At 50.6% G+C, this 26,284-nt stretch overlaps 1 protein-coding gene across 5 annotated transcripts in view; it reads right to left on the bottom strand.

The window, feature by feature from the left end:
- Window positions 1–26,284, bottom strand: part of CORO2B (coronin 2B) — a 216,133-nt gene that overhangs the window by 90,751 nt on the left and 99,098 nt on the right. For 4 of the 5 annotated variants that reach the window (XM_053594716.1, XM_053594719.1, XM_053594720.1 and 1 more), the window contains exon 2: window positions 134–334. In XM_053594716.1, coding sequence (XP_053450691.1) covers window positions 134–334 — 201 coding nt within the window. Of the gene's footprint in view, window positions 1–133; window positions 335–13,483; window positions 13,506–26,284 lie in introns of those variants that run through there. The other variant, XM_053594718.1, reaches the window with a different exon arrangement.

The raw sequence follows: 26,284 nt of genomic DNA, 5'->3' as shown, positions 1-26,284 counted from the left end.
GCTTAACAGGGAAGTAAGAGGTGGCCACAGAGAAGCCAGGGAGAGATGGGGGGACAGGCCAAATAGTGACCTAGGAGGGCTTTTCTCTGCCCTGGAGCTGCAGCTGGGGTGAGGGAGGTACACAGCCACCTACCTGCTCCAGGGGGATGACCAGGAAGGAGCCACCTCCAGCGCTCTCAGTGACAATGGCCAGGAAGCGTGTGTTGACAGCGCAGAAGTGGTTATCGTGCACATTCTTGGTGATGGGGATCCCGTCAAAGCAATGCTCCCGGTTGGCCACCTTCCCGTAGACATTCCGGAACTTGGAGCTTCGGTATTGCGGACGCCAGGACATCTGTGAAAGGCCAGGAGAAGGCCAGGGTCAGGTTGGGCTGGGCACTGGGGGAGGGAAGTTGAGCTTTGGGGATGCAGAAGGGCTGGGCTGGGCACAAGGTGAAGGAAGCTAAGCCTTGCGGTGGCAGAAGGTGAGGAGGTCCTGGTGCCAGCTCTCAGGAAGGGGGAAGGGGGGGTCAAAAAGCTCCAAGAATTCAGGGCCCTCTGTGTGCCCAGCCCTGTGCTAAAGTCCTACAAGAGCAAAGACTGGCATAGGGGCCTACACACACACACACACACACACACACACACACACACACTGCCTTCTGGAAAGGTTGTAGGGCTAGTTCACTATCAAGAAATGTGCCACATGGTAGCAAACTAATAACAAATACAGACTTTCTCCTGAAGGCCTGAAATTATGCTCAATTCGGTGTAGGAAGGGAAGGCAAAAGAGGCTGGGGGTTTATAAAGATTGAGAACGATACTGACAACAGGAATGGGGGTATGTCCCTCCACGTGCAAGAAGGCAAACCATCACCTGCTATCATCCCCTCCTCTGATGTGAATCCACAGGCGCACCCTCAGGAATCTCAGCCCTGTATATCATCGCCATCACCATCATCATCAACATTAGGCACAGAGAGGTGAAGTGATTTGTCCAAGACGGCACAGCTGAGTAGGACCAGGAACACAGGACTCCTGACTGGAACTTTGAGACTCTTTCCCATGCCAGACTACCCCTTGGAGCAAAGTTTACCAGCATGTGGCCCCCAGATCACCTGTATCAAAGTCTCCTGGGAGGGGGAGGTCTCTGAGCCTCCTACGTCATTTATTAGCAATGTTGGTCTGGAGCCCACTCCAACCAAAACCAATATTTTGGGGATGGGGCCCGGAAATCAGCATTTTGACCCAGTTTCCTTGCCTACCCCCTAGGTAAGACACAGCAGCACACCCAACTTTGAGAGCCCCTGTTCTAGAGAAAGGAGTAGGGCCTCCTTCTCAGCCCTCCCTGTCTACCGTCAACAACACAGGCTCCCACCAACCACCAAGAGACGTGTCACTGGCACTACGGCATGCCAGCCCACAGCCAGACACAGTGGAACACAGGTGCGCACAGTGGCTGTGTGAGGGCAGAAAGGGCAGCCCTCAGTGGAGTCCAGCATGGCTGTGGGATGATGCCTCCTGTGGGCACCATTGCAGAGTGACCCAGGGGCCTGCCCTCCTGCCAGACACACATCCAGTATCATGGGCCTCATGTGAGGGCCCAGCCTGGGACATGGCATACAGCAGGGGTTCAATAAGTGCCTTTTAAAACAGGCTTTGCCCTTCTCCATCCCTTTCCTCCTGCCAACTCTCTTGATGAGCCCTGAGTCTCCCACCCCATCTCAGGACAGAAAAGGGCAAGTTAATGTCTTAGCTTAAACCTCCCAGGGGAGGAAAAACAAAAGGAAACTCTGGGAATTTGTCTGAAAACAAAACTTTGCATTTGATTTAAATAAAGTCAGGACCAAAGCCACAAAAGGCTCTTTATTGAAGGAAGAAGTTCAGAATCCAGTAAGGAGGGTCCCAAGGAGAACCAGCTCCCCTCACCCCAACGCTGCCCTTCCTCTGCCTCTCCTCCACTCCCCAGGGCTGCCGTCCACCCTCCAGACTGTCTCCCTCCTCCCCACTCCTTCCTCCCTCCCTGCCTGCCTCCTCCTTTCTGCTGAGTTCTGCCCAAGACTGGCTGAACATTCCCTCCTGCCAAAGTGGGGTCCCAGGTAGTCACTCAAAGTTCTTTTACACGGTACAGAGATGAAGCTTTTAAGTCAGGTGTTTATTTTAATTTGCATGAGAAAAAATATAACTTGCACACCAAATCCATATTTCACAAACACTATTGCTAATTAGGCTAAGTTTAAAAAAGTGCATCAATTCAGACAAAAATACAGTATGACACAATATTGTATGGGGAGTTTGTGGCCCTGGCAAAACTTCAATCTGGCAATTGCCCTGTTTCTTCCAAGCAGAACATTCTAGATCGCACAGTTTCCACACATGAGAAGGAGTACTGAGCTTGCTCCCTGCACCCTCCTGCTCCTTGCTAGTGCAGGTCCAGCGTGGAATGTCTCCTCTCCTCTACACCCAGCCAAATCCCAGTTGTCAGGGTCTGACTCACCTCTGACCTCCACAGCCCAGAGGGACTGCCTTGGAATCCCCAGACAGCCAGCACCTCACCCTCCACTCCTAGACCTTGTCCTAGGTTCTCCTTTGTGGGGCTGGGGTCTGCTCTGTGATGGCAGGAAGTGACACCAGAGCCTTTCGGGCAGAACTGAAGACAAGTTTGTGCTTTTTCTGGGCAGCCCTGATGGGTCCTGAAGGCTTTGGGGACACCTGCTGGGCACCTGGCTTGGTGGCGGGCCCACCTCTCCTTGAAGGGAGCCCAGCCCAGTGGGGAGACAGCTGAGTATAGCTCAGCCTCCCCCAGAACCCAAGGCTCGGGGAGCCACTTCACAGCCCAAGCCTAGGAGGCTGGGACCACAGTTCTCTCTTTGGCCCCAGCTTGGCCTATGGCTGGGCACGGGCACGGTCTGTCTGCACCAGGCCTGTTATGAGACAGAGTGGCCTGGCTCTGTGCTCTTCCCAGTGTGGACTTCACTGCAGGGTCCCTGGGGTGGGGGGTGATGTCTGAGGAGAAAGGTGGCAAAACCAGAGTAGAAGCTCCACAAACCTAGACTCAAGTCCCACCCCTGTGACTTGGGCAAGGAAGATTAGCTGTGTGACTTGGGCAAGCCACCTAAACTTTTTGTGCTATTTCCATCCTCTCCTGCATAATGGAAGCTTATAATCCCCACCATCTCCAAGGGCTGGGGAGGAGTCAAGGCCAAGCTGCCCAGGACACACCAGGCACAGGGCACGGTGACCTGACAGGCAATACCCACGCTTAGCTGTGTTCCCTCAGGTGGAGCCCTGAGCTGCCCACTGCCCTGTGTACATCTTCCCATCTGTCTGTACCTCCTCCTCTCTACCCTTCCTCTTCTTTTCCCTCCCTGCTCCTTCGGCTTCTTCCTTCTCTCTGCCCCAGCTCCCCAGTCCTCAGCACGCAGACCCAGGAAGGGGGCATTTTTGGTGAAAGTTCCGGCAGGCACACTTGCATCCTTCTTTTTTTTTTTTTTTTTTCTTTTTTTTTTATTGTTGGGGATTCATTGAGGGTACAATAAGCACTTGCATCCTTCTTGAATGACTCCTTACTTATCTCCTCATTGCCCCCCACAGCCCAGCTTCTGAACTGGATGCTGTTGGGGGGCCATAGCTCTCAGGCTTGGGGTCGGCAGGCATGTTCTCCCAGGGAGCATGTGCCCCAGGAATGTGCCTAGACAGGCCCTAAAAGGAGGCAGTCTGCTTCCTGGAAAGAGTGGAGACTGTCCCCCAGGGGCTTGCTCTCGGCTGGTGGGCTGGGGCTGAATCTCCATGGAGATTCTCCCTCCTGGGCCTTGGAAAGAACTAGATGTAGGGAGATCAGGGGCCTTGCTGATCAGCGGGTCCACATCACCGCACCCGCAGCTCCGCTCCACACGAGCCCTCACAGTAGTGTACAGGCCACCAGGGAGCCAGGAGCCTGCAGCTCTGGGCTCTGCACCCCATTCAGAGTCTTACCAACCTTGAGAAACACACTTCACCTCCCTGAGCACCAGCTACCCCCACCTCCCCCTTTCCCCTAGAACCCTCTCTTTCTTCTGTTGTGGAATTACCGGAAAGGAACTTGTGAAGATGACTCCTGATTCCTTACTACTTCAGCACACATTTACCACGAAGGAGGGCAACTTCCTACCTTAGCACATCGCCATTATCACTTCTCAGAAAACTCAGTTCATCTAAGGCCAGTCCATATATACATTTCCCCCAAATGTCTTTTACAGCTATTTTATTTTTTGAACAAGGATTCAATGAAAGGGTCATGTGGTACATTTGGTTGTGATCTCCCTTTGCCTCTTTTAATCTAGAACACTCCCACCACCTATGTTAATGGTACTGACTTCATTATTAATCATTCAGCTTTGGTAGGGAATAAGAAGAGGGAGGATAAATACCTAGTAATGGAATTGTGGGATCATACAGAATTTTATCACAAAGACATTTGCACCAGAATGTTCATTGCTGCCCAATTCATAATTGCTAAGTGATGGAAGCAGCCAAAATGCCCATCAATCCATGAAGGGATAAACAAATTGTGGTATATGTATACCATGGAATACTATTCAGCCATTAAAAAGATGGAGACTTTATGTCTTTTATGTTTACATGGTTGGAGTTGGAACATATACTTAGTAAATGTTATGAAACCAATATATAAACACTTACACGAATGATAAAACACAAACGTAGTCTAACAAGAGGGAGGGCAGAGAAGGCAGGACGATTAATTGGAGGAGGGAGGGCATTGGGTGGGATCTTGCCTAATGTGCACAATGCAAAGGTACACTTCAAAATCACTAAGAGTAAATTATAAATGTCTTACCACAAAAAAGTAAGAGGTGATGGTTATGTTAACCAGTTTGATATAAGCATTCCACACTGTAAATCAAATCATTACATTGTACCCCTTAAGTGTGTACAGCTAGGATTTAATAAAAAATTAAATACAAAAAAAAGAACAAAGTGGAGGAGAGGGCAGAGGGAACATGTCCCTTTCTAGGGGAAAGGGGGTGGGGTGGGGGTAGCTGGTGCTCAGGGAGGTGAAGTGTGTTTCCCAAGGTTGGTAAGCATGCTCCTGGTCTGGCTGGGGAGAGTGAGGGGGCCGGCTGGCCAGGGCCAAGGGTTTGTTCTAGGGGGTGGAGGCAGAGGCTGGAAGGCCTGGGAGGCCAGTTCAGGCACCAGCACTGTGGGCCCTGGAGATCTGACCTTTCAACCCTGCATTGCTAAGGGGCTGACCTCATTCTGAGGTCAGAGCATGAGTGTGCAGGCAGGGAACAGAAAAGAACCCTCCCTACTTGGCCAGAGGGAGGAGGCCACGCTAAGTCTGCCATTGGGGGAACTGCCCAGACCTTCACAAGAAATCAGTGGGGGTAGCTATGAGGTAACCTGAAATTCTGACCTGATTCCTGTTTACTCCCCAAACCCAATCCAGACCCTGGTAGATCACCCCGCCAACCCTCAGCTGTTTCTAGTGAGGGCAGGACACATCTCTGTCTGAATCTTTCAGGACACATTTGAGCACCCTAAAAGGACTCTCTTAATGGTTAGAGCTGCCTAACATGGAAAAGGTAGTTGTCTTCATAGATAGTGAGCTTCCTGTCTCTGTAGAGTTCAAGACTTAGGTGGATGACCTCTGGTCAAGGGCAATGTGCAACACTGGATGGAACTAGATGGCTTTCCAGTCCCAAGATAAAGAGAATAGAGTTCCTCTACTTTATTAGAGACATCATGTCATCACAGGGAGGAACTCTGTGCCCAGAGAGTACTATCTGGGTTCTCCCACCCTGGTTGGAGGCTTCCCCCCTCTATTAATTCCCCTACTTCAGCTGGGTTGCTTTGACCCTGAATGACAGCAGGTCTCACATGGCAAATGCCTCCTCCTCCTGGGGCATCCCACAGAGACGATTAATGCTTGGCCAGTTATTTCTTATTTATTTATTTGATTGATTGACCAGTTATTCTAAGCACGTTTTCTCTCTCAGTTATTGGATGGTAAGTTACTAGACCATCCACCTCCTTCCGGCTCCTGCCAGTCTCACCTTACCCCATGCCTGGTCCAGGGCCCCATTTCAGCAGTAGCCTCACAGGACTCTGGTGAATTGTGAATCTCCTCTCTCTCTCTCTGAGCCAAGGTCAGGCACAAGGAGGTGCCTCATCTAGGAACCTCACCTTAGGGCCATGACATCAGCCTGGCGAGGTTTCAGGAGTTTTATTTTCAGGCTGAGAGTCTGCCCCTGCCCACAGGATGAGAGTCTGGTTTTTACCCTCCCCCATGAGCCCTTCCTCAGCTGTGTTCTTCCTTCTGGCTATGCAGCCCCATGTCCTCTGGGCTCCTTGTCCCCAGGATGCCAAGGCCTCGGAACCCAGGGCTGGTCTCTGACTGGGGCCTCGTGACAGCACAGTATCAGCAAGGGACCAGAGCCCACGGAACCACTCCAAAGGCCTGCCACAGCTATGATCCTGCCAGAGGCCACCTCATTTGGCTCCCCTGCTGTCCAGTGGCCAGAGCTGGACAGATGCTACAGTCCCATTTACAATATAAAGTATACTATATGTAACAAATGTGAGGCTCACAGGGATTAAGAGACTTGTCCAAAGTCACAAGTTCTCAAAGTAGGTAGAACCAAGACTTCAGCCAAGACCTTTTTTTGTTAAGCCAGTAACTTCTGACTCTTTAGTTCCCTGATCTGTCCAATATAACACATCTCTCCTTCAGCCTCTCCATCCATACTTTTTTTTTTTGTAGAGACAGAGTCTCACTTTATCGCCTTCTGTACTCTTACCCTCCCCACTTGCTCCATAAATGCAAAGCACTACATGAAAGTGTGAGGGAACTACATAGTAAGCAGAGTTTTAGGAGTCAGAAAGAATCTAATGGTTTCTACCTTGGCTCTGCCACTTGTTAGCTGTGTGACTTTAGACTCGTTACTCAACCTCTCTGAGTAACTTAAGTATAAAATGACAAAAATGTTACCCAGCTCACTGGATACAATGAAGTGACCAAATGTAAAGTGCCTGGCAAGGTGTCTGGCACAGGACGGGTGATTTTAAGATGCTAGTTCTATCCTCTCTCTCCCCTTCTCCTGTAAGAGGCAGTTTTTGACTTCAAAGAACCAAGCTGTTGGGGAGGTCAGGCAGTGCCAGGAGGAGAAGGGGTGTGGGTTGGGCTGGGTCAGGAGGAGGGAGGGAGAGGCTCTGACTTCCAGATGTGCACAGCTGCTGGGCCTGCTCCCTGGCAGCCTCCCCTTGGGCCCAGGGCCATCCCAGTCTCCCCCTGAGAAGGGGAGGGCCGGAAGGAAGAAGTATTCGTTTTGCAGCTGAATGGTCCTTATAGCCTCTCAAGAAGTGGAGGGTGGCTTTATTTCCCTTCTGAGATAATCACTATGTACACTCCACATGGAAGCAAATTGTATCCTGTCCTCAGATCTCAAAAATGATGTATTGTGGCCAGTGGGTGTGTTTTCTAGATGATGATATGACTGAAATTTAGTTCTTTAACTGGAACACAAAAATGGATGAGGGCAGTTGTATCCCTTGTCACTGGCTCAGGTGAGGGCTAGCCTGTGGCTACAGGGACATCAAAGGGCTGGGGAGCAAGCCCCTGTCAGGGGGCCCTGCAGCTGAGGAGCCCCAGAGACCTTCCAGATCTGCCCTTCAGACCATGGGAAGGGCAGCCCACCAGAATGTATGGGAGAGCTACGCCCTGTCCAGGCACCATCAGAGAAAGACTGGCATTCTCCATCTTCTTTGGTCACTAGCTGTGTGACCTGGGTTGAGCCACCTTCCTACTCCAGGCTCAGTGTCCTCTTCTGTGAAATGTGGGTATCAATCAGAACTGGATCCTGGAATCTATATGAGGATGGAACATGAGAAGACAGGGGAAGGGGGCTTTGTGCCATGATGAAGGGAAGATGCCATTATCAACAGCTCCGTCTCCTTTGCTCACAGCATTCTGGATCTGTGAGTGAGAGTTGGTCACCTGGTCCTCCTCCAGCTCTGCTTTCCTGAGCCCAGGACAGCAGGACACACAGATGGGGCATAGTACATGTTTCCAAATACTCTGGAGGGAGCAGAGACGAACTAGCCCAGAGTCCTCAGAAGCTCACCAGGTTCATAAGTAATTTCCAGAATACTCTAAGTAAGCTTCAGTTTCCTCCTCTAGAAAATGAAGGGGCACAATCTTATTCATTTTAGCAGAACCCTTTCTCAAAATAAAATATCATATTGCTCAGAACTCCAGAATGTAAACCAAGCAAAACCAGAGCTATTTTTATTGAAGTTGAAAAGGAAGCTGAGTACACCTTCAAGCCATGGCCCTGGGACTGCACTGTGGAACCAGAACCCAATTTGAGAACCTCTGGTAGGAGAAGAACCATGGAAACCTGTGTTCCAGCTGGCTCAGCTAACTCTCTGGGAACACTCAGGCAGACCCCTCCTCCTCTCTCATAGACCTGCCACCTAGCTCTGCCATTTCTGGTCTAGCCCAGGATGCTGGCCTCTTACTGGCTTCCAGGACTCTTAAGAAGATATAGCCATTCAAGAAACTTTCAGCACAGAGAAGTTGGACCACACATTTTCTCTCTTAAATGTTCTGAGATTGCTGAATCCTCTGGGTTTGGACCTCCAGAGGTCCTGGGGGTTCCTTGAGGGGCTGCCTCTGAATTCCTACAACACAGTCAATGTCAGCAGAGGTACAGGGTGGCAGGGGGATGGGGCGGGCAGCGAGTAACTGACCCTGTCCTACCTTCAGGCCAGATCATGGCAGTGGTTATGAGAGAGGAGTCTACAGCCAGATAACGTACATCAGAACCCTGGCTCCATCTCACCCAGGTTGATCTTGGATGAGTCCCCAACCCCCTGAGATGCAGTTCTCTTTTCTGTAACGTGGTGTTCTTGTGGGGACATTATTTCTCCTTCATATTCCCCTTGTACTCACATGACTTCTTTTCTTTTCTTATTTCCTTCTGAACTTTTCTTTAAAGTCACCTCACAGTGAGTCTTTCCCCACACACCCTAAATAAGTAAGTGTCACCATCAATTATACTATATACTTTGCTTATCTGGTTTTGCACCCTTTTCTTCTACTAGAATGTCACCTCCAAGAGAGCAGGGAATTCTCTTTCATTCATGGCTATATCCACACAGTGCTTGGTGCCTGGTAAACACTCAAAGAAGGTCTCTGGCAGCGGGTCTAAGGCAGGGATGTGCTGGTAAATGTTTAATAACCAGCTCTCTAAGGGAGGGGAAGCCCTGGTTTGCAGTGTTTGCCAATTTCCATGGTGTAAATACTCCCTCTATGGCTCCCTCTAATTTCAAGGTACCAAAGTGACATCACTGAATGTGTAGTTGGGCTAGAGTTAAACAGTAATGGAAATAAAATGACAGAACATGAGGTAGTGGCCACAGAGACAGACAGATGGGCCACGGGAGGCTGCATGAACTGTGTGGTTTTTGCCATTTCCTCAATACAGCATCTCCAAGACCCTTGGCATGGTCATTTCCAAACTGGGCTGTACATCATCTGAGGAGCATGTGTCTATGGACACTGACATTTGAGAATATCTGCTCTTGTCTCTGTACCTGAGGGTAGGCTGCAATTGGTAGCTACTAGCCACACGTGGTTGTTTAAATTCAATTTAATTAAAGTTAAATTTAAAATTCTGTTTCTCAGTTAGACTAACCACATTTCAAGTGTTCAATAGCCATATGTGGCCAGTGGCCCCCATATTGGACAGAAGAGATTATAGAACATTTTCATCACTGCAGAGTGTTCTATTGGACACCGCTGGTAAGACATCAATTAACCCCTTAAAGTCACATCCTAGAAAAGAATTAAATGGGACCTCCACACCTGGAACTTCCTGCATGGGATGTACAGGGACCAAGGAAGGCCCTGATGTGAAGTCACTCCACTGTCCTCCTCTCCACCCACAGCTAACATGGGATGCCCGGCTTCCAGGCCACCTCCACCTCAGAGGGCCTCTTGGGCGCGTCCCGCATCCTTCTCATCCATGAAATGGGAATCCTGCCCTGCTGCCCACCTTCCCCCCGCCTCCTTCATGCTATCAGGGAGTACAGCAAAGTCAAGTGGGGACAGGCATGGCTGGTGTGGCGCCCCTCAACAGTCTGTAGATGGGAGAATAGAACAAGCCCATCAGCCTTGGATGCTGCTGTCTGCTCATCACCCAATGGTATAGCCACAGACAAAGCCTATTCCCAGACTAGGCATTTACCCTGGATTCCTGCAACCTTTCTGCTATGCTGAATGGGCCGGATGGGCGAGGGGAAGGCTGTAGACTCCTCTGCCTCAGTCTCTCTCAATCTTTTTTTTGTGTGTGACAGAGTATGTCGCCCTCCGGAGAGTGCCATGGTGTCACAACTCATAGCAACCTCAAACTCTTGGGCTTAAGCGATTCTCTTGCCTCAGCCTCACAAGTAGCTGGGACTACAGGTGCCTGCCAGAATGCCCGGATATTTTTTGTTGTGGTTGTCATCGTTTAGCAGGCACAGGCCAGATTCTAACCCGCCAGCCCTGGTGTACGAGGCCAGTGCCCTAACCACTGAGCACATGCACTAAGCCATCTGCCTCAGTCTCTTGAGGAGACCCTCTCACTCCCTCCAAGATGATCCCTGAGCTGGGAATCTTTCCTGAAACCCACAGATTCCATGCTGTGCAACCCTTGCTCCTGGCTTACCACTAATAGCAATAGCCAACACGTATTTAGTGCTTACCATGAGCTAAGCATTTTCCATTCATTAGATCCTGTAATCTTCAAAATAACCTCAAGAAATAGGTATAATTATTACCCCCATTTCCCAATGTGATTGGGCTTGTCCAAGGTCATTTAAGTAGAGGAGTTGGGATTTGAACTCAGGTCTAACACCAAGGCCTCTGCTCTATACTGTATACTGCACTGAATGTTAGTGAGGGCAGAGACGGCATCTCATTTTTCCTTAGTTTTTCAGACCTTAGCATTAGCCTTAATACCATACTGATAAATGCTTATGAGTAAGTGAAGAACAGGAGTCAGGAATATGGAAGAGCAACCCCACCTCCCCCCACAAGGCCTTAAAAGCCCTCTTGGTGCTCCTAGCCTGCAAGTCTTGCCCATCCCATAGCCACAGGACCAGATCCCGTAACAGCCAACCTAGGCAGAGACACAGAAAAAGGGAATGTCTGCCTCCCTCCCAGCCCAACTTTTCCTCCCTGTTGTCCCGACACAAAAAGGCTTTCATGAAACTATAGCCTGCCACCAGAGCAGAAAAGGTCCTGGGGTCCCCTAAAAACCCAGCCTCTCATTCTACAGACAAGCTCAGAGCAGGGGACATGACTTCTCCAAGGTCACACAGCAGCGTCTTCTGCCCACCAGCCTACATTGCAAGCCTCCTGTCCTAGGGGTGGTAGGATCTGGTGCTGTCACTTCTCCCTAGCAGGTAGACCCAGTCGGAGTGTCAGAGAAGGCAGTGATAGCGAAGCCCCCAGTCCCCACCCAGGGAAGCGCCTATTGGCTTTTTGAGCTCTGCGTTCCCCTGGCCAAACAGAGAGGGGCGGTGGAGCTGAAAACACAGGTCCAACAGATGGTTCCTATTTGTAGCCACGGGGACTGGTCTGTGCCAGACTCCTGACCTATTTTGAGGGACTGAGGGCCCTGCTGGCTCAGAGATGGCCTTCAGCTCACCCCTTGGCCCATAGTCTGGCAGGAGATCTACTGGGTGGTTCAGGGCCAGTGGGGAGGCCCATGGAAGGGGGAAACCTTCAAAAGCAAGGCCAGGCTGGATTCTGCAAGCATGAGCTCCAGAGAACGGAACCTCAGAGTGTGAGCTCCAGGTCACCTGGTGCAGAATTCACCAGAGGTGTTTGTGGAAGTGTAGCTTCCTCGGTCTTATTTCAGGTCTGCAGAATGCCACTCTCTGGGAGTGGGCCAGGGAATGTGCATTTCAGCCAAACTGCCGCAGGTGACTCCTACTCTTTGCTCTTCAAGGTCCTGCCTGTGGGCTAACAGTACTGGCATTACCTGGGAACTGGCAGAAATGCAGAATCCCAAGTTCTACCCCAGATCTGAATCAGAATCCAGTTTAACAAGTTCCCCAGGTGACTCCATGGCTGAGAAGTGCTGTGGGGGTCGAGTGCTTCTGGAACATGAGTGTGCACCACAATTACCTGGATAGCCTGTTAAAGCACAGGCGCTAAGCCCCATCCCCTTCCAGATTTGGGAAGGCTAGAGGGGCCTGAAACCTGCATTCCTAACACGTTGTCAGACAATGCTGACTCCTGATCTTGGAACCAGATTGGTCCCTGAGCTGTACCGCAAAGAGTACTGTGCCCTCTGGAGCTTTAGCTCTGTGACCTTTCATACATCCCTGGACCTCTCCAGTTTCTTCATCTATAAAATGGATCTAATTCATACCTTTTTCCTAGGATAATTGCGAGGAGTCAGTGAAATACGCCTGTGTGCCAGTCTGCTTTGTGAACTGTGACTGCTCTATCAAAATTCTTATATAAATCAATTTGTACCACCCAAAGTGCTGCAGGTGGGCCCACACAGGAAAAAACACAATTAAACCCAAGAAGTGGGTGGGGAGGATGAGGGGAGGGGAGTAAGGGGTGGGAGGCTCAGGAAGCTCCCACCTCGTGGGCACAATGTACAGGCATCTGGCACACCTGCTGGGTAAAGGATTAACTACAACATGGACTTCACCTAACAGACACGAGGTAACCTAATCATATGTGCCCTTACATTAATCCGGGGAAAAAAAAGTGATGTAGGTGACCCCATGTGCCCTTGACAACCACCTTGCTGTAGGAGAGTCAGTAAAAGAGCCAGGCCTGATATATCCCTGTAGGGCTTTATTCTGCAATCCCAGCTGGCCATTCGCAAGGCGGTGCTCACACTAAGAGTTCATCAACCCGGGACTTCCAGTCCTCACCCTATTCTCTTTCCACAAGGCTCTGCTTCTCACACTCTCCTTCATGACCCCCTGGCCTCATGGCAGCAGAGGCTGAGCAACTTCTTTGAAAAGGCTGTTTCATAGCCAAGGCTAAAGGCCAGGCTATGCCAGGCAGCCACACACAGCTGCCACCACCAAGGCTCCTGGCCCAAGAAACGCCCTGTCTGACTCTTGGGATAATCTGGGATCCTGTGTTCAGAGCACCTGGCCCACTCTTGGCACACAGTGGGTGCCCTTGATGCAAGGGTCTCCCCATCTGAGGAATCTCACCAGCAGGCATCCCTGGGGCACCGTGGGGCTCCTGTATTTATGATCACGCACACACGGCATAGGCTGATGGTGCTTCCTGTCAACAAAACCTCCTTAAGCAATACATCGACTGTGCTAGGCAAGGGGGCAATCTGAGATGCCCTGGGGCTTTCTCATGGAAGGTGGCTGTCTCCCTCTAGCCCCAGGGTCCAGCAGAGGAGTCCTATTTGCTGGTCCCTACAGCCAGGGGACCCTCATACCACCCAGCTCACAGACCAAGACCTTGTTCTGTCACCTGGAAGTGTGAAAAAAGATGGGCTGACAAACTCCCTGAAGGAACATGGTAACACAGCTTGGCCTTCATCTTCTATCCAAACTACAGCCAGGAGAAGGGGTGGGAGGGGATGGAAGACACACGTTTCTGTTAGAGAAAAAGGAAGTCCATCTCTCAGTGCCCCAAATGAGAAAGGCAAAGCTGAAATTCTTTTTACATTACTGTTAATCATTTAGGGTATAGGGACAGCAGGACATTAACTTGCCCACAGAAAAAAGCAGAAGCACATGCACAGAGCTTATCTGGGGATAAACTGCTCTGTCCACCCGACACTGTCCCCAGGGGGTGTGTGTAGGAGTAACCATTTCCTCTTAGACTCTGGAAACAATTCAAGGGGCCTCACCAGCTGAGGGTCTAGAAACCAGAGCAGGAACTTATTGATTGAACTTAATGTTACTGAGAAAATAAAAGGGGTTTTGTTTGAAACCTCTCTGGTGACTGTCTCGTGATGTTCTCCCCCACTCTCACTCTTGCTGCCTTGTAAAAAGAATCTACTAGTTAATTTAGGAACTGCAAAGAAAGGATGTGGATCCTTGGCCAAACTGTTCCCCTGCAGCAGCCTCAATTCCCCAGACTCCAAGCTCTGCTCCATAGGAGGGACCCACATTCAGTGGTGATGGCTCAACCCGCCAGATCCTCAGAGCAGTGGTTCTCAACCTTCCGAATCCCGCAATGTATTTTCATTGTTAAAAAGGGGTCCCGACTCACAGGTTGAGAACCGCTGCCTCAGAGGGTTCAAACTTTGGCAGTAGAAGCCATGAGCTGAGAGGAAGGGAGTGGAGAAGAGGTCAGAGAGAAAGGGGAAGGGCATGGCTGTCATTGAAAAAATACAGAGCACACTTAATTCTTCTGCGCTTTCTAGTAGTGACCTTCCCTCCTCTCTTTGAAGGGCATCTATTTACTCAGGGTGAGTTCTGTCAAAGCAGATTCAGACTCTGACACTTTAAATAAGGTTCTGCAGCAGTGAAGTAGTCCCAGGAGCCAGAATTGTTGAGAGAGGGCTTTTCTCAATCCCTGTCTCCCCGTGTTAGCCAAGGAAGAATTCTGCCTGGCTACCTGCATCATGGAAGGCTCCGGGGCAGCCCCAGGAGGACTGGGAAGGCCTATCCCTTATAGCCTGTGGGACTATAAACCAGAAGGAAACGGAGACAGGGAAGAGAAGGTTTGGCCTGAACCCTGATTTCCTGTACTTTGAGCCAAATCTCAGGGGTAAATGCACTGGGTAGGCCGAGAATGGTCTGAGAACGCAGAAGTCTCTCTCTGACTTCCTGGTTGGAATTCTGGAAAGAGAGAAAACACTGTTTCCAACAGTGGGCCAAACAGATGGCTGCACTGAGTTTAGATGCTCAGAGGCCTGGACAGAGGGGCCTGGGGTGTCCTCCCAAGGCACGTGCAGCTCCTGGCTGGTGGGGAGGACACAGCAGTCCCTGTACACCCCTGAGGTGGGATGTGGGGGGTCTGAGAGCCACAGGCCACCTGAGGTTGGCTTGGTAAGGGGCCAAGGTGACTACCTCCGAGGCTGTGGGGGAGACTGTCCAGGTGAGGACAAGATGGTTAGTGAGATTTGGTATCTACAATCTGCAAGGTCAGCAAGGGCTTGGCTAGGGATGAGCCCTGCCCTCAGGGACAAGAAAAGAAGGGACCACGAGTTTGCCAGTTGCATACATGAGCAGGAGATGCCCAAAGAACAGCCCATGACGGCACAGACCAGCCAATAGCTCAGGGACGGCAGCCAGGATATGTGTAAGGCCCAGTGCAGAGGCAGAGGTCTCCTTCTCCCCCAGCACCTGGGGTCCTAAGGTTACATGAGCCTCGACCATCTGTATTCCCAGAGGCCAGAGGAGGACAAGCTCTGGAAGGTGAGTCCTTTGGAGTCATTCAAGCAGATGCCAAATTATCCCAGAGGCTGGGCCTTTACATCACTCATCGCTGAACCAGACCAACTCCACTGGACCCGGCTGCGTGTTTCATCACCGTTCCTCTTCCAAGTGGGGCTCCTGAATGAGACCAGATCAGCTTCAAAGAAAATGAAGAACTTATTTGTCTCTCCTTTGCACATCCAAGTTATCAGGAATGCCACGTGAGCCCATGAAGCTGTGCATGGTGCAGATGGACTGTGGGGGTGAAGAGCAGAGGCCACAGATGTGGGAGGGTGGCCTCAGGGCACTCACATCACCAGAAGGATAACCATCAAGCTTCTTCTAGCTCCTAAATTCTAGGCACTGGAAGCCTGGAAGCCTGGGAGGCCTGGCTGCCCATCACTCTCTCGGCGCCTATCCCTTTATTGCTAAAGGTCAACAGAGAGAGTTTTTTTCTAGAAACCTAGAGAAAGCCCACTTCAGCAATGCTGGGGGATAACATGTGCCCTCCTGGGCAGCCACTCCAGCTGCCTGCTTACACTGCCAGTTGGAGCATCTCACCCCTGACAGGTTAAAAGGAAGGGCTCTCCCTATCCGGGTATGTCAGCATTTTCTACAAGGTGGCTGCTAGTGCAAGAGCTAAATGAACTGGCCCCACTGGGTCCTTAACCACCTTGTCCCTGGGGACCCACCCCACTTGAGCACCTGGGAACATTTTGGGGGGTGCCACCTCCACCTGGTGTTTGGTGTATAGTTCCTGGTTGATTGATCCTCTTTTCCTACGTAGAGCTTCACTTCTCTATAGGGCTGTAAGCTGGGCCTTATACATGGGCCTACAAGGGCCTACAGCTCTGAGGCTCAGAATGCATGAGGACTGTAAAGTCAGATGGATTTGGGTCTGAATCCCCGCCCTTACTAGGTATCAGACACCCCTTGACAAATTCGCTAACCTTTTGGAGCTTCTGTTCTCATCTGTAAACATAGGCACTAATAATACCTATACTTACTAGGATGGTTCCCACGCATGTGAAAACCAGCAGTAACTAATGGCTGGGTGAGTGGTTTCGGAGGGAGGTGGGCATTGAGCACAACTTCAGAACTCTACTGTCTGGGTGTTTCTGAGAACAGTGGGTCAAGTGCTGGAGAAGAGAAGTAGGCAGGTGCTGCTGACTGGACACATGCCAGCCACTCCGCCCCACACACACACCTGTCTGCTCCCCCACGGGGGTATCCCTGCCCTCAGGACAGGACCCATGATCAGTTCTGGCCAATGAGACATAAGAGGAATTTTGCTGTGAGGTTTCTGGGGAAGAGGTTTTTCTCATCAATAAGAAGAGAGACACAAAGCAAAAGCCCTGTCTTGGCTTGCTAGCCAATGCACCATTCCTGCCTTTGTCTGCATATGAGGATGTAAAGCCCAGATCTGCAGCACCTATTTTGGGGTGAGAGCATGAGAAGCCTACAACCAGAAAGCCAATAGGGCACAGTAGGGATGACCACTGGTGAGAGGACAGTGATAATCAGGTCCATTGCTGTGCAGCCACACCTCACAGCACCCCCTGGGGCCAGCAGCCCTGCTGAAGCTCAGAAGGGGGTATTTCCTTTTCTTTCTTTATGCCACTGAATGCCAACACTACTACAGAAACCAAGAGGATAAGGGGTGGAGAAGAGAAGGAGGTAATTATGTAAAACACCTGGCCCAGTGGCTGGTGGGCACCCAGCAAACACGAGTGACACAACGTCACTTTTCCCACGTGACAGAACGTGGACTCAAGGGTGGCAGTGCCTCTGGCAGGGGCACACCTACTATCCTTTTTGGATTCTTGGGTTTCGAAATACTTCATTCTGCTGGAGTGCTTTTCCCTCATGGTGCCCACTTAGATATGCGTGTGCACATGTGCAAGCTGGTTCAAGAGCCCCACCTCCTAACTCCACAGTGAGCTGGGGTCACAGTCCTGGGGTCAGGGGTCTCGATCAGCTTCTTCCTCAGCCTCATCTATATCCTCTTGATATAACCCCCACCTGCTCCTTTCATGGGCCTTCCTGGGGGCCCTGTGTTGTTTCATAAGCACCTCACGGAGCCCTAGAAGTTGTCCAGTGCCCCACCCTTCCATGCACATCATTTTATCCCAGTCCTGGTCTCAGGCTGGGTTCTTTGCTTCAGGCCCCCCTGGTGCCTAAGGAAATCAAAGCTGTGGTTGCCCAAGTGTCAAAACGTTGGCATCGTCTGGCCTTGCAGACTCACCTTTCTGATAAAGTCTCTGGACTCACCCCTTCCACAGAGGCAGGACCAGTCTGGTCCACAGGGCAGTTTGTGAAAATAGATAAGGCACCTCTTCCTCTGGCTGATACAGGTCCAGAGTCTGGGGCTTAGTGAGTGGAAGAGAATAGACTTCAGCCCCGACCTGTCCCCTGCCAGCTGCCTTTGTGCAGGGCACAGCTCACACAAGTGCACACTGCAGACCTGCAATGGAGCCTTTCCAGCTATGGTCCTCCATTTCTGACCTAAATGTTCTCGAACACTGAACATTCCAGAACCACTCCAGAATTTCCAGTGAGCAGCAGTCCAGCTTGGACAACAACTTCCTGAAACTTCTAGACCCCCTCAGTACCCCCCAGGGTGATCCCTACTGCTCTTTACCACTCAGTCTCATCCCTGCTAAAGCTAAAGAAAGTATGGTAGCTCTGCGGTCCAATGACAACTGGTTCTTCCCGCCCTGCCTGGAGGTGAATCACCATCTGTCCCAGCAGACATGGTGTCCCTCTGTCCAGCATTCTCAACCTGCCCTTTGCCCAGCTCGCCCCCACCTTCCACATTGCATGGGAAACTGAGGGTTTCCCTCTCCGGCTCAGGGCATGAACGGAGAGACCAGGTGAGCCCAGGAAGCAGGAGTGTAGACCCTGGAAGTGAATAGATGGACCCCGGCGAGAGGAACTCTACCAGTCACAAACAAGTTGCTATACTTCCGGGACCCTATTTGTCTGTTAAATGAACATAATAATAGCGCTTCTTCGTGGGGCTGACGTGGGGATTAAATGCGTCAACGTGTATAAAATGACTGCCACATGACTTGGCTCAGACTGTGTTTACTACAAGAAGCTACTAGAAAGTCCCTAGACTCAAATGCTTCCGTTTCCTTGTTTATAAGGTGGGTAAAGCAACGTGTTGCATGTCTGAATGTATTTGTCACTTAGCATTGGACTTGCTAAATGTCAGGCATGGTTCTGAGCACTTTGCCAATCCTGACTTAATCCTTCTGGCAACAGTGAGACAAGTGCTATTATCTTCCCCTTATTACACGGCAGGAAACCAAGGCACAGGCTGTAAATAACATGCCCAAGGTCACCTAGGGAAGAAGGGGCACAGGAAGGATTCAAACCCAGGCCTTCCTATTCATGGGATGTGCACTTAACAGGGATCTGGGGCCTCTCTGTGACAACTGTGAGTGTTAAATGTCATAATGCATGCAAAGTGCTTGCCACAGTGAAAGCACTCAAGGTAAGGCCATTATATTACAGAGCATTATTGCTGAACGATTATCACCACTTGGACTAACAGATGCAATTCACCCACCAACATTATCCTGGCCCTTCTTCCCCTTTCTCCCTTTCCCCAGCACTGATGTTGCTGGTGTGGTGGTAGCCAGAGGGTCTCAGCACTCTTTACGGAAGGCTTCCTTCTGGGTTTCCAGTTTGAGTGGGGGATGATTTGGGGGACAGGGTCCAGAAAAAAGAGTGAGTATACTCCGCACAGAGCCTGGTTGAGCTGGTACATCAAAGCCCAGCAAGTTGGAGCCGGGAGAGGAGGTGTGGAGATGGGGTATACCAAGGCACTGGGACAGGAAGGAGGCTATACTCGTGAGTCAGAGGGTCTATGGGGTGGGGAGGCAAACTGGGGCGAGGAAGCCACCCTTGCAAGATTTAGCTCAGCAAACAACTGAGTCACCTTACACAGCCCTGGATTGTACACTCAGCACAGATGTCATTCCCTGCCACATCATCCCATCCTGTCCTGCAGGATAAAGACCAGACTTGTCCCAGTGTCTCTCACCAAATCACAACTCCCCAGTCTCCTCCCCCACTGGCTCCTCCCGCTGCAGCCACTCTCTCCTCATCGTTCCAGACATGTGGTTCCCTCCACTTCCCTAGCCCCAAGACAGCCCAGAGAGAAGCCCTTTCTTCTCCTCTCTGCACCTCTGGGACAGCCCAGAGAGATGCCTGCCTCCTCCTCTCTGCAGCTCTGGGACAGCCCAGAGAGATGCCTGCCTCCTCCTCTCTGCAGCTCTGGGACAGCCCAGAGAGATGCCTGCCTCCTCCTCTCTGCATCCTGGGATCCTACCCATCCCTCCCACAACACACCCCTTCCCCGACCCACCCCCACCGTACTCTTTGTTAGGGCCCCCTGCCCTTGCAGGTCCCGTCACACTCCCATGGGCACTGAGGGTAGGTGGCCCTGCCGGGTGCCTTGCTTCTCTAGTGTCCAGATCTTACATCTGAACTCTTCCAGGGTTAGCATGAGGTCTTCATCATCTCCCCCATATGAGACAGGCACAGGGTAAATATAATAACAGAAATACAAAGATAAAGTAAAACAAATAAATAGGTAAAAATAAAATTTTATAGTTCATGCATGTGAGAAGGATTTGCAGGAATTAACTAATTGAGTCCTTGCTGTCCTTAGGAGGCTGACTTTACTATGCACATCTGGCAGATGCAGAGGCAGGGCAAAAAGGCCCAGCAGTTAGCAGTGGTGGGACCAGGAGCCAGACGCAGGAGTCCAGCTCCAGGGCCTGTGCTCACAGCTGCTGTCTGCACTCTCATTGTCCATCGCTGAGTGTCTCAATGACCCTAGTCTTCTGCCTGCTCTTCACACCTCTGATTCCCCAGGGAGACTGCAGGGAAGTGTGCCCTGGGGACCAGGGCCAGCCTGGGGCAGTTGTTCTCAGCCATTGCTGCTGTGCCTTCCCTGGCCAATGAAATGGGCTCATTGACCAGGGGTCCTGGGGCTCTGTATTCTTATGAGCTCCCTACAGTGACAACTAAGAGTCATGCCTTATAAAAGCAGCAATTCCCAAGGAGTTCCCAACCCTCTCCCCCCTTCTCCACTCCCTCAGAGGTTGGGAATCCTGAGTCTGCTTTGTCAGGCCCTGGCTTCTCCCTTCTGTCCACATCAATCCTCCCCAAAGAGGAGGCACAAAGAGCAAACCTCTCTGCAGCCCTAGCACTTTGCACTGCATAAGCCACAGGTCATAAGCCAGGGAGCCAGGGATTCAATCTACCTGGCAGCCAGCACAGTGATTAAAAATGTCCCAAATTAGTTACTTACATTAAAAAAAAAAAAAAAAAAGACTAGGATATTTAACAAAAATCCAGACTTCTTTCTTTTCTTGTGAAATCAGAAACCAGAAAATCTGGCCACTCTAGGCCCACATTCCCACCGCTGCCCTTCCAAAGGGCTGCGGAGTGTTCAGATTATGCCCAGGCCCCTGCCTTCGGTGCGGTTCTGTCTGAGCCCTGTCAGCACTGGACTATGTGCCCTGGCTGCTGCACACTGTAGGTAATTTTTTAAAAAATAGTTGAGAAATGAGTCTTTTGACTTTTGAAGCAGCCAGTGCAGAAAGATTTACATCTGAATCAAACAAATTATATTTCTTGCTGCTTAGTATTTCTGGGTGAAAGTGAAGGGCAGTAGGGCAGGGTGGCTCAGGTGGAGGCGCGAGGATCACATGAAGCCAGGAGTTCAAGACTGGTCTGAGCAAGATGAGACCTCATAAAAAAAATAGAAAAATTAGCCAGTCATGGTGGGGAGGGGTGCCTGTAATCCCAGCAACTTGGGAGGCCAAGGCAGGAAGATACCTCCAGGTCAGGAGTCTGAGATCAGGCCAGGCAAGAAAGACTCTGCCTCTGTAAAAAACAGAAAAATTAGCCAGGTGTGGTGGCACATGGCTGTAGGACCAGCTTCTCAGGAGGCTGGTGAAGGAGGATTTCTGGAGCCCAAGAGTTTAAGGTTTTAGTGAGCTCTGATGATGCTATTGCACTCCAGCCTGGGTGACAGAGCAAGACTCTGTGTCCAAAAAAAAAAAAAAGCAGAAAAGCTGAAAGGCAAATAAATTCACCCAGGAAGGAAAGCTGTGCACATACAGGAAGTGAAAAGCTGCTCAGCAACAAAAGGAGCAAATTACTGATACCTGCGACCTGCGACGGAGTGGATGGTCCACAGATCCATCATCCCAAGTGAGGCAAGCAGACTCCAAGGTTACATACTTACACACTGAATGACTCCATTTATATGCTATTCTGGAAAAGACAGACTTACACAGAAGGAACACAGCTGAGTGGTGACACAGTCTGGGGGTGGAAGGAGGAACTGGCCACAAAGGGCCAGGAGGGAGTTGGGGGGTTCTGTGTTACCATCATACTGGTGGTTACACAACTTTGAGCATTTGTGAAGCACACAGAACTAGACACAGAAGGATGACTTTTACTGTGTGTAAATTATGCCTCCAAACACCTGACTTAAAGAAAATGACCTGAAGATTGAAAGCAACTAGCTGACTAAAATTGAGGAGGTCAACCCCGGGGGTAGGGGGGGTAATGAAAATTACTGGTTTTAGAATGAAATCTACCAGTTTCAGATACAGAAAGCTGTATAGGCTCGGCGCCCAAAGCACAGTGGTTACAGTGCCAGCCACATACACTGAGGCTGGCAGGTTCGAACCTGGCCCAGTCCAGCTAAACAACAATGACAACTGCAACAGAAAAATAGCTGGGCATTGTGGCGAGCGCCTGTAGTCCCAGCTACTTGGGAAGCTAAGGCAAGGGAATCACTTAAGCCCAAGAGTTTGAGGTTGCCGTGAGCTGTGATGTCACAGCACTGTACCGAGGGCGACATAGTGAGACTCTGTTTCAAAAAAAAAAAAAGCTGCATAAAAACAACTGTGGAAAAGCTTTGAATGCAAAGATTCCCTTTTTTTGAGACAGAGTCTCACTCTGTTACCCCAGGCTAGAATGCCAAGGCATTATAACTCACAGCATCCTCAAACTCTTGGGCTCAAGCAATCCTCCTGCCTCAGCCTCCTGAGTAGCTGGGGCTACAGGCACCACCACAATGCTCAGCTAATTCTTTGTATTTTTATAGTCGAGATGAGGGTCTTGCTCCTGCTCAGGCTGGTCTTGAACGCCTGAGCTCAGGGGGTCCACCCACCTTGGCCTCCCAGAGTGCTAGGATTACAGATATGAGCCACCACACCTGCCCGAGTTTAGGGATTCCTAGACCTTGTTTACTGGACTGAGGAGAGCTGGATCCTTTCACCACATGGCTTTCTGTTCTGGATGCTCAGTGCAGGGAGCTTTAGGAACAGCCACATCAGTGCAGAGAAAGGTCCCCAGACATGCTGCCAAGGGTCCTGTAGTGTCCTTGACTTGGAGCAGGGGTGGTCTTAGGCCACTAGCACTGGAGTTAAAAACAGAGAGCTGGTATGTGCCCCACAGTCCTAGCTACTCAGGAGGTAAATGTGAGGACTGCTTGAGCCTAAGGGTTTAAGACCAGCCTGGGCAAAATAGACCTTATCTCTCAACAACAACTACAAAAAACAAGAGAGACCAATCCCTGTCTCACCCCAGATTCACTGAATTGGAATCTCTGGGAGTGCGCCCCAGGGTCCCCCAGGTCTGATGTTTGTAAAGCCTCTCAGGTGATTTGAATGCACAAAAAATACATAATGCACATAATAAGTTGTAGGTACTAGAGACAGAGTCGTTCCAAACACTAGTTACAGGCGGTGTAAAACACTTCCAAGAACTGTGTTCCGCGTATCATTATTGTCATCCGTGTTAGCAGCTGTGCTCGCTGCTGATTCCAATATCTGACATTAGTAGGGAGCCTCTGGTTTACAGGGCACTCTGACATGGATTACCTCACTGAGACCCCGTGTATGGTATAAGGAAACGAAACTAAAGAGCTTAGATCACCTGCTCAAGGTGCCACAGGGACAGGACCAGCCACCTCAGTCCTTTGAGTCCACCTGTTGTCTCCTCCCATCACCCTGTTTCTAGGGCTTACAATTCTCCTTTGCATTGGCAGCTGAGGAGGGGAGGGCTGGGCAGAGAGTGGGAGGAATCGGGAAGGGCTTCCTCTCAACACAGTGGTCAAGGAACCTGGTAATGCTCCCTGTACTCAGGTGCAGAGAGCAGCACTATTAACCATGGTGTTGGCTATGGAGGGGCTGCAGCTGCTCAAACACCCCCACCTCCAATCTCATGCCTAGCAAGTTACACAAACAAGGATTACCCAGGAGCTGTGATCTAGCACGTAGTAATCCATCCCTAGCCCTGCCACCCAACGCTGCACTCCCTGGGAGCAACAGGATCCTGGATGCTGGGATGGACCTCCAGTAGGATTTCTGGAGCATAGGAACCTGAGGCTACCCTTGGCATCACCCAACAGGAGTCCACCCCCACTGCCCCGGGATGACTCCTGGTCCTCAGTTCACGCTGAGCGTGGGAGAGGTTGATCTCACCCACTCTGTGCCTTTGGGACGTGCTTGGGTGGGGGTGAGGGGGTGGAGTGAACACAGCTGTGGGTGGGGTGGACTGGAAGTCACTCATGTCGGGCTTCCACATGTGTGGACACTGCCTGGGCTCCTGCACAACTCTCCAGAGATGGCAGGAAGAACACAGGGTCTAAGTGCAGCAGCTTCAGCCCTGGCCCCTGAGCTGCTGCTCTGAAATGTCTCAGTGCCTCAAGTCCAGAGACAGTGTATGCGTGGGTCTCTTCCTTGCCGTGTGGCCCCATGCAAACATTACCTCTTTGAGCCTCTATTTCCTCAACGCCACAAGTTTGAGCATCTACAAATGCGGATATCAATAGGGCTTATCTCACAGAGCTGATGAGACGATTAAGCCCCCTAAAGTGTACCTGATACATTCTAAGCATCTATAAATATTAGCCATCCCATTTCCCCGTCTCTTAGGTGGGAATAGTCCTAATCCCTTTTCTGCCTCTGTCACATACGTGTCATGAGATAAGGTGAACAAAACTGTAAACTCCATGAGGACAGAGCTGGTGTCTGCCTTGTTCTCCTGTTGCATTCCCAGGACTTAGAAAAGTGTCTGGCAGTCATGGTGCTCAGCACATACCAGTGAATAAAGGTATGGATGGATGGATGGATGGACGGATGGATGAATTGAGTGTGGGGATGAATCTTGTGACTCTGAAGGCATGCCACAGAGCTGAGCTCGGAGTTGGTAGTGATGTCCAACAATAGGATGCGCTGTGCTGCGAGGTGGTAAGCTTCCATCACTGAAGACAACTAAAGAAATTGGAAACTCACTTGGCACAGGTGTCAGAGATGGGACTCACATAGCAGGTTCAGTTTGACCTGGATGACATGTGAGAGTCCTTTCCAACTCGGAGTGAATGACAGGCTGACTCATCCCATCCCAAATCCCCTCACCGATAACCTACCGGCAACTCTTGCCAGTCAGCTTACACTCAAGTAAATGTAAATTTATCATTCCCATTTTATTTTATATTATTATTATTTGAGATAGAGTCTCGCTATGTTGCCCTCAGTAGAGTGCTGTGATATCAGAGCTCACAGCAACCTCAAACTCTTGGACTTAAGTGATTCTCTTGCCTCAGCCTCCCAAGTAGCTGGGACTACAGATGCCTGCCACAACGCCCAGCTATTTTTTGTTGTTGTCACAGTTATCATTGTTTAGCTGGGCTGGGCCAGGTTCGAACCCACCAGCCTTGGTGCATGTGGCCAGCGCCTTAACCACTGTGTACGGGCACTGAGCCATTGTTTCCATTTTAAAGATGGAAAACCAAGGCTCAGAAGGTGAAATGATTTGTCCAAGGTCACATGACTGGTAAGAAGCAGAGTTGAGCTTTGGGCCGAAGTTCTCTTGTTCCAAATCTTGCCCTCTTCAGTCTCATTGCCTCCTTAATACAAACCATCAACCAAACCGAAGTGAGGCCAATTGGTTCTCTTTCCATTTTGATAGTAGAGCTGACCGGCAGCCCACCCCTCTGCAAAGTCAGAGGTGTGAAGCTGGAGCTACAGCACTTTCCCACCTCAGGTGCACCGGTCTCCGAGTATGGAACCCTGGGCAGGTGCCCTGTCAGGAGCGCTGCCTCCTTATCTCCTCCTGGCAAGTCATGTTCAATGGCACAAGTACAGTTCCAATGCCTCCTGTTCTGGGAAGCCTCTCTGGTCCCCGAGGAAGAACTCAGGCTCCCTCCTTCACATTTGGTCCAGGGCTTCAGGCTAACACATAGGATGTTGTTCTCTGGCTAGTTGTTTATGTGTCTGCCTTCTCTGGCAGACTGTGAATCCCTTGGGGCTTGGGGCAGTGTCTGATTTGTCTGTGACTCTATTTCAGTTGTGAGCACAGGGCTGGGCACCTCAGAGATGCTCAGTTGCTCATTAAATGCTGTGGCTAAATTGCTTCTGGCCTACAGGGTCCCAACACTAGTGCTGGTAGGGTATTTTTTGGGGCAGGAGTCACATAGTTGATTATATTCACTGCTGATTTCATCTGTCCACTCTGAGACCCGTAACACAGCCCATTAATAAGCAGGTGATGAGAACATCTGTGACTCCTTCAGAAAGTAATAACTTCCTGGAAGTGGAACGGAGTGTAATCGGCCATGTACTATTCTCTGCTGCTCCCAAGTGAACCTCAGCCAGCAGACTGCCTTGCGTTCACCCCAGCAGACTTTGTACCCTTTGTTGGGGGATTTCATCATAGAAACTGACTCCCCGCCCAACCCTGCCCAACATACGCAGTGGGAAGGCCTGCAAACATTCTAATCCTGGTCCTGCCATGGCTGGCTCAGTGGGGGCAAGTATGTCTCTCTGGGGATCAGTGTGTTCATTTGCAATTTGGAGAAATAATA

Source organism: Nycticebus coucang, chromosome 6, assembly GCF_027406575.1.
Source record: "Nycticebus coucang isolate mNycCou1 chromosome 6, mNycCou1.pri, whole genome shotgun sequence".
NCBI classification, from domain to species: Eukaryota; Metazoa; Chordata; class Mammalia; order Primates; family Lorisidae; genus Nycticebus; species Nycticebus coucang.
Note: the sequence above shows the minus strand (reverse complement) of the source record. Positions and strands in the feature narration are given on the sequence as shown.